The following is a 12,913-nucleotide window of genomic DNA, read 5'->3' as shown; positions in this document are numbered from 1 at the left end:
AGAAGTGAGGCTAAAATGTTTGACATAAGTGTTGGCAGGAAAGATGGTGACTCAGGGAGATTCCAATATTGCGTATTGCTCTTGCATGCATTATTTCCTTTCTTGTACCACTCATTTAGATGTAACTGTTTAACTTGGATGTTTTATACCTCTAGAACATTCAACGTTTCAACCATATCAAAAAGTGACAGGTACTCCAAGTGCTAACGCAAGCAAAGACAAAGAGATGACGAACATTTAGTTTTCTTTTCTTAGATTTGTTTGTACGAACTTGTAATCCAAAGAGTTGTATTGTAATTAGTAGTTACGATACTTAATAAGAGGATGTATGGATATGGATGTGTTCTACAATTGTACTACAAACAAGCAAAAAATGAGATATTTATATTATTTAGTGAAAATCCTAACTATTTAGGTTCGATCCTTGCTTCTATTGATAAAAGCGTTGATAAAAGATTTTTAATAACGTCCGAAGTTGTTACTAACATATAATTAATATCATATAACCTCATTGTCTATTTAAAAAGTGGAGCATTACAACTGCCTTAATGAAAGATGAATGCTAGCTGCATTGGCAATCATGAAAAATGAATGGACAATGGACTGTATCAACAGGGAGCCAGCAACCAGAACAATTTGTTTGTGTCGAGCTGATTATCATACTCTACTAGCTGCAGTAAAAATGTAGAGAGATGACCTATATCTCAGAGGTGGAGACTACAACTGAGCTGTAAAACGACAGTTTATGAGAATGTAATTAAAGATTCCACCATCGGTAGCTCGGCTTTTTGGACGTTATTATAGGTTAAAACAAGTAAATGCCCCACCCACATATACGTGTGTTCTCATATCATAGCCTACTACCCCCAAAGAAGGAATTAGAGCTGCATCTCACCCCCATCATATGACATTGCACAAAAACTGTGTCAGCCATTCTAAGCATATTATGAGTAGCATAAGTCATTATTCGACTTTGCCAGGTGGAATTTAAAGCTCTGCGCTTGCCATATATGGGTGTTGTTAAAAAGTATGTGCCTGGTACATACTCGACGAATACCTGAAAGGCAGCGACTTCAAGTTCAAATTGACCACCCCCCCCCAATAAAAAAAAAAAAAAGAAAGAAAGAAAAAACAAAAAACACAAAAAGAATATTGGCTTATAGATAGATTTCCCTCAGCATAGTCCTTGCGGCTACCCCATTGAACATGCAGAGATTTTGATCGATGTCCGAAGGCATCTCATCTGCAACACCGACAAGCAAACAACCAGAGGGCACCCAAGGAGCATGAGCATTAAAAAATTAAAATTAAAATCCCCAGTTGAATTGAAACCATCTGCTGCTACCTCCTCAGAAAGGAGACCGATACCATAATGAGAGAGAGACATTATTTAGTAATAGAATCATCCGATGCACGCAATACAAGCAGCAGAGTTAAAAGAAAAGATGACGCCGCACCACCACTCAAAAGTCAAAACGCAAACTACAATGACAAATATTATCACCAAGCACCAACAACCATCTCTCAATCTCATCAGACAATTATTTATGAAAAATGCGCCTCATGCACAGGACAGACAGCATGGGACGTCAAAATAATCTCCAAACAAGAACTCCATAAGAGCATATCATGTCAACGCTCACCATATAGATAAACAAACTTCAACAACCAGGCCAGGCACACAACACAATATTTATATATAAGAACCACTAAAAAGACCCATCAGTTGTAAAACTTGCTACCGCATCTCAACAGAACAAACCTTCTCTTTTCATCCCACAACTTTCCTTGTCAATATCCTTCCAGGAGGAAGCTCTTGGGATTTCCTAGGAAAAGTGTCAGACTGGCCTTTCCATCCCCCGGCCTTCATTGGTGCTGGAAAGGACTGCCTTGCAGGCAACCTAGCAGCAGCAGCACCAACACTCATATTTGCCAACTTCTCAGCTGTCTCTGAAACTCCATGAACGACCTTGCTGTTGTAAACAGAAGCTGCCAATGATTGTAGCATTGCAACAGTAAGTAAGAAGGCATAAATACAATTATACAACAATACATACTAGAACGCAAAATACAATTATACAACAATACTTACTAGAACACAATGTGGAACAGAGTGGGTAAAACAAATTTCAAGGTGATTGGCATCAGTAGTACCTAAACGACCCTTCCACATACGTAATACTCTAGTGCCACCATTTACTAAAGATAATAATCTTTTACTTTAAGATTAAGAAATTAAGACCAGGAATCAGAAGTTGTTTTATGTGGAAACTGCATTTTCAGGTATTGTACTGGTGTCAACATGACAAAACATTGGTATTGGTATGGGATATATGTTGGACTCTTCATTTTTCAGGTTTGAGTTAATTCTTGATTTTTTAATTTAAAATAAAAAAAATTAACAATTGATTTTGATTCATTATTTCTGTTAATCTGCTTTTAGCCTTTCAAAATATATGTTTGTATGAGATCACCCAAATTGCCTAACTACCTGCTACCATTTTATCTTATATGTATAAGCAACATAACCTTAATTGTCTCTCTATGTCGTATCCCAATACCTGTGTCCCTCATTTGAACACATATCTCCATATCTTAAAATGTATGCAATTGATAAGTCCGATCTGACCTCTAGGTACATACCTGTATCTAACACCCATACCAGAGACCAAGTAACAAAGACCAGAAGAATAACTACTTACACATGATGCATTCAACTGACAAGAATTATCAGCACACCTCACAACATGCACCACAGTACAAAAAACTTGAAAAAATGGAAATAAGAATATATATCAACAGCAAAGTTAACACGAGAATGTCCAAGGATATATCTTGACGAGGTCACCTAAACTAAGATAAGAAACCAATCATGATTAGTGTCAAAGGGAAAGATTAACAGTTTCCATGTAACTAATTATTCTCTTCATCGCTTATCTTTTTTGTTTCCTACTACCATTTTTAGTTTATTTTCCCCTTGTTTCTCTCGTTTTGTGGGTTACTTCTGAGGGAGGGGGGAGCATCTAGCCAAGACAAGGGGAAGTAGTTACAGCATTTGAAAAACAGATCAAACATATGAAAACTGTCAAATCTAGCAAACAAACACTTACTGGGGCTATTCCTCATGGGTGGTCTGTATCTTGGGTGTTTGGCAGCATTCTTAAAAAATTTGTCATTCTTCATTGCATCCTAACAACAGAGGTCAGCGTAAAAATGAAACAAGGAGCAAAACAAAAGAAAAAGAAAAATAACACAAGGGCAAAACAATTAACCATCACCAACATGATTGATGATTGCCAGATATGCAAGTGAATATGAAATACAAGAGTTTCTATTCTTACCTGATTGCTCATTTCCAATTTACGTTGCACACCTGTCACAATTATGTGAGAAACACAATAAGTGCAATTCTGATCATAATGCTGCTCAAAATTTTTGTTCTTTTTTTTTTTTCTGAAAAAATGCATAGAACTTTATTACACGAATGAGAGAAGAAGACAATTTTATTTGGTTATTCATTTAATTTTCAAACTGGAGGGGGGGGGGGGGGGGGGGACAATTCAGATCACATAGCCAAACTCAAGTCTCTTCAATGACGGACTGGCAGCATGTCTAATAATTTAATTTTATATTTTAATTGTCACATTTTCTGAAAATCTTATGGACTAGAACATATAGGCACACAGATGTACAACATACTAAATAGATAGCACTTATCCATCAGCACAATTTTCAAGTTTGATGTGATAGATCAACTTCAGATCAGAGCTGGAAAAAATAATGCATCTCCTCATTGACCTTAAAGAGGGAATTCATACTGTGAGTGAAGAAAAGATGGAATCTAAAACAGAGACAGAAGAGGTAGAGATTGACCTTTAAACTGTATGTTCAGGTATATATATACATGCTAGGTACAAGTATGTACAGCACACAAGCTATCTACAACATACTATTTATGTACCATACTAACTCCATTCTCAACAGAAACCATAGTAACTTCTAATCAAAGTGAAGGCAGTACAACCATGACATCTATAATGCCTAAGGTTCGTTCACCATCACAATGCAGACTAAGGACAGAAGGATCCAACAGGCAGTGATCACTATTTAAAAAAAAAAATTAATAGTAGTTCTCATAAGTTATTAAAAAGGTTGTGAAAACTTAGATTGCTAAAAAATTACACCAATATGGCTTAATGTTCACCATCACAATGTTGACTAAATAAAGTAAGAAATGGTTTCAATATGCAGTGATTGCTGGTCCTTTAAAAAAAATGAATAGGTATTCACCAACACTTTGTGCTCATAAATTAGTAAAAAAGTGGTGACAACTTAGATTGCTAAAAAAATGCTGTGTATCACCTGACGTTACAGACATATGAGGTTTAGGAGGAGGACAGTTGCTTGCTGGCTTTGAATTAGACAGAGCCCCAGAATATCGTCTCATAGATTTCTGCTCTGCCATAGCTCGTGTTCCAGCTACAAAACATAAACTAATCAGGGCAGAGCAATGATTTAAAACTTGTCCAAGGGAAGACAATTGCATGAAGAGGCCGAACCAGGTGGAGGAGTTCTAGTGGTAGCAGTTCTGGAACGAAGAGATGGTGGAATGTAAAAGCAACTCTGCCACATGGGAAAATGGACCAGTTCTAAGATTAAGAAAGCCTCAATAGAATAAAAGCAAAGAAACATAATAATGCACATTCCTATCTACATGCTTGTTGAGATAATGATAATAAGAAGTAAAAGATTAGCTACCTGGAAGAATGGATGCTGTAGGACCTCCAAGGAGGTTGGTCTCTTGCATGGATCCCATGCACAAAGTGACTAGGGGTTTCGAGAGATTAAGAAAAATGTTAACAATATCAATCTTTATGCTCAACCAATTTAAATTTTTACAGACATTTGAAAGAACTTTCAGCTTCTAAAAATCATATTCTAAGAAAAACGTAGGAGAAAAATAAAAGGTGTTAAGAGCAGCTAGAGTGCAAAACACTTACTGTAATAAGATTGATTGCATCCTCACTAGCAGAAGGTATCAGTACAGAAAGATGAACACTAGTGAGCTGTCAGGTCAAATTAGAAATATCCTTTTAGGTCATGCTCATGTTCACCAAAAGCAGGAGAAAATAGTATGCATTATCTTTTAAACCATACAAGATTCCAAGTTGATGCATAGGGTAAGGAAAATAGCAGAATAATTGACTTCTTATTTCTTAAACAGGCATAATGGCATAATGATTCTTAATTATTCATATGCACTGTTTATTACAAAGGCTCAATTTTTATCATACACAACTTGAGAAGAATATGAAAATAGCCTAAAACAATGGCTCAGCACTGACCTGTGGAAACTGGTAGTTGATAGCACTTGCAAGTTTAAGCCCTTCAACCCACTCATTTGCAGTTGGTGTACCTATTACACTGCATATTTTGTATATCTCATCTGCTTCACTGCACCAAGCATATTACAATGGAGAACTTAGAGTGTGTTTGATAGCACACATTTTCCATAGAAAATGTCTAATCATGTGTAATTATTACACATATTTTCTATGGAAACAATCAAACACCCTTAACTTTTCTATGCAAAATATGTGTATGGTACAAGCATTTAAAGCTTCTTTCCATGGAATTCATTTTCCAAGGGGGTGGGATAGTTTTTGTTTTCTAGGCAATCATTACCTAGAATTAAATTCTAGGTAATGCAATCAAACAAAGCCTTAGATGACTACAAATAAGCAAAAGTCAACTTTACCCAAACCATTCCCATCATTTACAGATTCTCTATATTATTCAAAACAGGAGTCACATATACTTGCCAACATGAGGTCATGATTTGTTTTGGACCAGGAAAAGCACTGTTCTAGGAAGCAAGCTCAAATAAAGGCAGGCTCTCAAAAATGCCCACCCACTGTCATGTTGCCATAGCAATAGAGAGGAATTCAAAAGGACAATAAATTCACCTTGAGCCTGGAAAAAGGGGACGAAGAGTAAACAGTTCAGCCATGATTGCACCCATTGCCCACATATCTGGCCATATAAAGGTAGATCACCAATTATAAACTTAAGTCATAATCATTTAAAATGTCTTCCAACAGATAGCTCCACCATTGACTCACCAACTGCAGAATTGTACATTTGAGACTGAAGCAGAACTTCAGGGGCCCGATACCTGACAGTTTCATATTTTAGCTTCAAATACACCAAAGCAAAATGGAAAGGTGTCTTGTATAATGCAATATGGAAATTATAAAGAAATGAAATTCACTACATACCAGCGTGTTGAAACATATTCTGTATAAGGTGGCTGGGAATTGATCTCACGAGCAAGACCAAAATCAGCAATTTTTATCGTCTCTTTTGAAACCAGCAAGTTCTCTGTATAGTATGCAAGTGAAGTTAATGGAACACTTCTTTAAAAAGAAAATGAAAAGAAATTACACAAAGAGAAAAGAGAATCAAGAAGAAAGTTCAAAAACAAGAAATAAACATGCTCGTAATAATCAGGTTACTGAAGTATTAAAACAATACATATGCCAAGCAAATATTTGACTTATGTCTTAATATAAATAAGACAGATCAACATATAACCAAAAATATTGATCTTCATTTCCAACAAGTGGATAGATAATAAACAGTACTATGATAATTCTTATCGATAAACATAAAACAAGAAGGGCCCTAGGCACAGGTATACATATATTTGTGTTAGGACATCAAGATAGTATTTTGAGAGGACATCCTTGAGCATACATCTGCACATTCTATTACTTTTTTTTGCTTGGCATGAAACAAATTTAGTAAATCTTCACAACACATACCAACAAAGCCACCTGCAAAGCTTTCCACCATTAAATAAATCATTTAGCTAGTGTTTGGGGAACTTCCCAGGGGCACCTTTCAACCCAAAGGATTTTCTAGCATAACATTCAGGGACCCCAAATAGAATAGCTTTTCTAAAAGCTGATGGTGTTGGGAAGCTACTATCCCAGGGCCCAGATAGCTTTCTTGTTAAGCTTGGCAGATTGTATATTCATTTTATTGTTAAAAAAATTTCTCCCTCTAGCGTCTACATTATTCTTCCTGTAAATCTATTCATTTACAAATCCCTTACTTTACATGAAGCTCTAGCCAGTAAAAAGAGGTTTGAAAATATCTCATATGACTCCTCCATCAAGAATAATGACAATATACATATCAAATCTTAAACAAGGTCAACTGTAAAAACTATCACCTAGGTCCAAATAACATGTTCACCTCATAAACACCATCAACATTTACCTGGCTTAAGGTCACGATGGAAATATCCTCTCTGATGCATGTACGCAAGCCCCTGAAACACTTGGAAGCACCAATCTTTTACTTCACTTTCTGAAAAAAGCTTTGCTCTGTCTTTCATAAGTTGATATAGGTTGCATTCCTGAAACAAGAAAGAAACACCATTTTACCCATTTGATAGTGTATTCAGGTGATCAGAAAACAATATGGAGGAAAGCATACCATGTACTCAAACACAAAATACAAAATATCATTCTCTCTAATAACTTCCATCAGCTTCACAATATTAGGATGGTTCATCTTCCGCAATGACTGCCAAGAAAACAATACCCGTCCATATGAAAACATGTGAAACACTGAAACCAGAGGTGAAGCAGAAAAATTACATTTTATGTTACCTTAACTTCTCTCAAGTTTATGCATTCCTCCCAAGAATAATATTTTCTCTTCATTTTCTTAATTGCAACCTGTTACAAGATAATTTTTTTCCCTTAATAAGTACCTAAAATAAACAATTAAGAAAGAATTATTTGATGCAGATTGGTGTGAAAAATAAATACACTTACAAGTTCCCCAGTTCGCTTATTGATAGCTCGCCAAACACTTCCAAATGTTCCATCACCGACTTCCTTGATCATCTTGTATCTGCACCACCCTGAAATGTCAATCCACTATCCACAACAACAATTAGAAATATTACCAAACAAAATTACACAAACAATGCACCTGTCCATTCTCGTAATTTCAACAGTCCGTTGATGCTTTATTTATAAAAAGAACGGCACATGGAAGTGTCTATGATCTTATCTTCAGTAGGTGACTCCAAAAAGAAAAACTAGAAAACGTAAACTAATTGCCTGGCTGATCTAGCTGGATCCACCATCAATTTTCTGCCAAACCCCACATCACCATAGAACCAGTACATCTCTGATGGATGGGCTTTATAGCCTTATTCATAAGAGATAGCAGAACGAAGACTCTAAGACAAAAAGACATGTATGGAGGAAGAAGTCGAGTGCCGCAGAACATCTTTATGCCAATAGAGGAATGCAGATAGACTGGATCCTTTGCAGAGTCACACGACGATATCACAAACTTGTTAACAGCTACCTCAGCTAGGGTACTTAAAATCTCTTGCAGGCTCTTCACTCGCAGATCATAACATCACTCAGACAAAAAGACATCAGGAGGGGATGTAAATATAGCTAACTACAAACTCCTTACAGATACACTGCAACAGGCTTGCTACTTCAGAAAAGATCATTCCTCATTTGCAGGCTTCAACCCTGTGGCCAGTAAAAACAATGTGACAGACACAAAGGTGTTAATGCCATCTGATAGAAATTAACTTAAAGCAAATAAAAGCCATTGAATATAGAGGAACAAAGTATTTGAGTAATGGCATACCCTAAAGACGGTTTCCCGAGGATTGCGAATGGATGTTGTATCAACAATGCACTAGAAGCAAGAAAAAAGTCAAATGATGCTAAAAATTGATGATGCTTCAGAAAGAAGTGAATATGTAACTTACTCATACATGTGCACTAAAGATCCAACACCTATCTCAAAAATAAATTGCATCAGGCCTCCTGCATTGTTCATTCAAGAGAATCTGTCCATTAAGTGCAGTTGACAAAGGAAACAAGAAGGAATTCTCCGAGGATGAAACTCCGCCGCCAATCAAGCAATTGCTGGAAAGGGGAACCCCGATACTGATAGCAGTCTGGCCAAAGGCATTCTTTTCCCATGACTTAATAAAGGGAATTAAGTCCTTGAAATGGAAATCCAGCGCAACCTACAAATACAAAGAAAGAAAGAGCTAAAATCACCAAAAATATATGTTGTACCAGTCAAGATGAACACCAAGATATGCAGTTCTTCTGCTGTATAAATAGCTAAGATAAATGTATTCCATACCATTACAGAATGCGTCAAGTGAGAACACATAAAGCAATAAACAATAGAAATTCCGAAGTGACACAACCACTGAACATGCTAATAAAAAACCACAAAATATTTCCCTCACCAATCTTTGGCAGGGTCCAAGGAGAGGGAAAAGCACGCAGAAAACTCGAACAAGCTTGTTTGGATGGAAAGTACGGATGGGTAACCCGGGCACCGGGGGGGTAGAGAAAGGAGGCTCCGATTTTCCCCTTGCTTTGGAATGAAAGGGGAGGGAAGGGTATGTATGATGCCCTCCCATACCCTTATTTCAATTTGTGATGTGTTGAGGGGGGAGGAAACACACTAATAAATACTTTTGTTGTTTATTATTTTACCCTTATCACTTTTGTAAAAAATCAATATCAACCTTAATTAAAAAAAAATCCTACAGTAACCTTTTTATACATTAAGGTGACATATTTTCGGCAAATACTCAAAATTTATGCATACAAATCTATAGCACAATCCAAAGCTCATCCACATTTAGATTATTCTCATCCAATATAGAAAGAACAAACATATTTTGTATCTTGTAATTTATTTTGAAAGTGAAAGGTATTAATTGTCACTTTGTGTCTATTATTTTACCATTCTGTCCCCTTCCATTCTCTATTCAAAAAAAGTAAAGTCATATGATGTCCTTTTACATTCATGCTTCTCAAACAGGGAGAAATTGATGACCTTTATGTTACTTCTCTTACCTTTCCACTCTGTTCCATCCATTACCCTACCCCTTACCCAGTCAAAGCCTTACTGTCTCTTCTAGGAAACAAACAATGAATCAATATCAAAATACCAATTTCTACTTCGCAAAAAAAACTGTGCTGCAGTTTTTAGTCAGATGTTATCCATATTTTACCACATTCGTTATGTTATGTACTGGTTTTACGTAACAACTTGTCACAGCAAAAGATCAAACAGTACATTTCTGAACTAACATCCTGTGAATACAAATGTGCTTCAAATTTCGGCAGAAAATTCCATCTGTCAAATCAAACTAATGCACAAGCAAACAAATGTTACAGAAACCAAAGTTCAATAGTGGTAACGGATACAAAAAATTAGTGGTAACAGAAACCAAAAAGTAGTTATCTTTGGCAAACATCAGCCGCATACAAGCAGTAAAAGACAAATAGATATGGCTGTATAAGATTCATTTTAACAAGAATAAAAGCAGCTGTCGTGATAATCCACTAACACATGCATCATCTCCTGAGCCAAGAATTTATCGTGTATATAAGATATATGACTCTGGGATACACGTGGCAAATGCAATCGATGTCAAAAGGACGACAGCATGACTAGTTGGATATTGACTCAAGAATTTCAATAGGGTTGGAACAGTTTTAAATGGAATTATGCATGAAATTACTTCTATCATTCTAGGCATTAAAATCTCTATGCTAATTTGAAAACACCTGTTTAGCTTTAACAAATACATGAAGAATAGTTGTACACTGATTCCTCAAACATGATGCTCAGATGAATCCAACACTCATTTGTGAACCGGCAGCTGACACGTTACTGGTATAGCTTTAAATTGATTATAAATCTTTCTGGTATGTCAGCAAAGGAGTGACATACTCTTTGTCAAGCATCGATAAATAAAACTCCAAACAGATTCAAACAAAAACACTAAGCTGCAATTAGCGCATCCACAAAACTGAAGCAAAGATAAACTGTGATGGCTGATCAGAAGGCATGACCAGAAAACTCGCAAGCCTTCCTGTCCAATTTCATATAGTATGCTAATTGTAAAGGATGCCAGAGAGATGGACCAGTCCAGCATGTACCAGCTTCACCAGAAACATGCACATCACCTCTCAAATCCCTTGACCTCATACCCTAAATTTAACCACATAGTTTAAATCATAACATATTACAATACGCCCGCAATCCAAATCAAACCCCAGCGTCCTCCTCACGAAAAATACCCTAGACCGACGCATCACCGTACCGGAACAATTACCAATAATGGCACCAAAACGGAAATCCAGCACAAAAGCTCCAGTCCCGATACCCTAGCCCTAGATCTCGTCGTGCGAATCCGGAAAACCGAAATCCGAGGGAAGGAGCGGGGCGGGGGCCAACCCAATCCGATTTAAATCAAAAGATCCACGCAGAATTATCAATTGCGGTTACCCAAAAAAGGCATGAATTGGAAAGATCAAAGCACGTACTACCTGCGTTGGTACCGGCATAACCTGGAGGCGCCACGGGTGGCCGAAGACGTCGAATCTCCAGAGCTCTCTCCTTCGATGGAAAATTCCCCACCTTCCACCCTGAGACGAATCTCTCTTCTCCTCGCTTTGTTCGTGGGCAAGAAAATGCGATTCTCTCACCCTCCCCAAATTATACCCTCTCTCTCTCTCTCTCGAGCCCTTCGATGTGACCGAAACCGAAGAATGATGACCCCATGCGTGACGGAGCATATATGTATGCGGGAGAGGAGCCGTGATCCCCTGTGCCGCGGGTTTCCGTTTTAACGCTTGACGTGTTCGCTGGATGGGGGGTGCGACCACCAACCGCGTGTGGGCGGGACCCACCAAATCATGAAGATTGGATCGAGTGACCGCCAAGGAATTCTTTCTTTAGGCGGGTCTGGTGGGAATGGATTTTAGGTACAGAAATTTCCTTTCTTTTTACATAAAAAATGAATTTCCAAATATTATTATTATAAAAAATGACTATTATAATTTGTTTTGGTGTATTTTTTAATTTAAATATTTGATTTTATGGAAATTTACTTTGTGAAGATTATATTAATATAATATTTTTTACGAAATGAATATAAAAAAATTCATGAAAATATGTACAATAATTGAATATCTCGTATAAGATAAATTTAAAGATAAAGATAATAACTTTTAGATAATATTATGATTTCTAAAATATATTATTTAATGGTTATCGTTGGGATGGGTGTAAGGTGGGCATATGATTTGGTTAGGTCAGATGGGTGGGGTGGCAACATACGATAATTTCTCCATCAACACGTTGATATTCATTTCTTTTTTTTTTTTTTTGGTGGAAATTAAATTAAATTAAAATAGGTGGAGTTGGCTGGCTGGGGCTGAGGTGTCATCGATTTGGTACGGCCGTGGCGCCGCCGCTCCCATCCCATCTATCTCCCAAACCCCCCGGGGCTGGCTAGGTGTAAAGCGGCCGGCTTCCAGATTCTCTTGGCTGGCTCTGCCTCTATCTAAAAGCCTTCTAATTTGGTCCTCCCTTTGGACCTTTTTACCTCAATTGCCACGCATATATATATATATATTTATATTTATATATGCCCCCGGCATAGGTGTGTAAAGCGTGAACATGTTCCATCTGTGAGCAATCAATCGATTTGATTACGAAATTTAATAATTAAAAAAATTAAATTGGTCTACAAAATAAACTGAACGGATTGAGTAAAGTTGAAAATCGAACTAATCAAAAATTTAAAAAATCAAATAAAATTTGTAAAAATTAAATCAAACAAATCTGAAAAAAACTAAAAAAAAAACTAAACAAATCAAATTAATTTTTAGACTGTTGCCACCGACCACCCAACTAGCTGATGATCTCAATGATTCAATGACTGATTTTTTTGTAAATCTAAAAATTAATTTTAAGGTGTGTTTGATTGCATCACCTAGAATTTAATTCTAGGTAATATTGGCTAGAAAACAAAAATCACTCCACCCCC

The 12,913-nt window shown here is 36.7% G+C and overlaps 1 protein-coding gene across 2 annotated transcripts; it reads right to left on the bottom strand.

Moving 5' to 3' along the window:
* Positions 1-1,473: 1,473 nt before the first annotated feature.
* Positions 1,474-11,638, bottom strand: LOC127786667 (cyclin-dependent kinase F-4-like). Of its 2 annotated transcripts, XM_052314213.1 has the most exons (19): positions 11,409-11,638; positions 8,813-9,076; positions 8,689-8,739; positions 8,008-8,567; positions 7,848-7,926; positions 7,680-7,748; positions 7,504-7,593; positions 7,285-7,423; positions 6,279-6,381; positions 6,123-6,175; positions 5,967-6,033; positions 5,346-5,454; positions 5,001-5,066; positions 4,759-4,827; positions 4,560-4,623; positions 4,363-4,479; positions 3,342-3,373; positions 3,111-3,189; positions 1,474-1,989 (listed from the first exon to the last, which is right to left on the bottom strand). In XM_052314213.1, the coding sequence occupies exons 4-19, from the start codon at positions 8,013-8,015 to the stop codon at positions 1,772-1,774; spliced, it is 1,362 nt and encodes a 453-aa protein (XP_052170173.1). In that variant the 5' UTR covers positions 8,016-8,567; positions 8,689-8,739; positions 8,813-9,076; positions 11,409-11,638; the 3' UTR covers positions 1,474-1,771. The 2 variants fall into 2 exon arrangements, with proteins under 2 accessions (XP_052170173.1, XP_052170174.1); XM_052314214.1 differs by lacking the exon at positions 4,759-4,827.
* Between the last annotated feature and the right edge of the window lie 1,275 nt (positions 11,639-12,913).

This window comes from Diospyros lotus, chromosome 12 (assembly GCF_014633365.1).
Source record: "Diospyros lotus cultivar Yz01 chromosome 12, ASM1463336v1, whole genome shotgun sequence".
Taxonomy (NCBI): Eukaryota; Viridiplantae; Streptophyta; class Magnoliopsida; order Ericales; family Ebenaceae; genus Diospyros; species Diospyros lotus.
The sequence above is the reverse complement of the archived record's forward strand: the minus strand, read 5'-3'. Positions and strand labels throughout refer to the sequence as shown.

Coding starts and splice junctions, on each gene's coding strand:
- LOC127786667 (XM_052314213.1), bottom strand. Junction 7,594..7,679: donor TAAACTTGAGAGAAGTTAAG/GTAACATAAAAT, acceptor TTTTCTTGGCAG/TCATTGCGGAAGATGAACCA. Junction 6,034..6,122: donor AATGTACAATTCTGCAGTTG/GTGAGTCAATGG, acceptor TTATATGGCCAG/ATATGTGGGCAATGGGTGCA.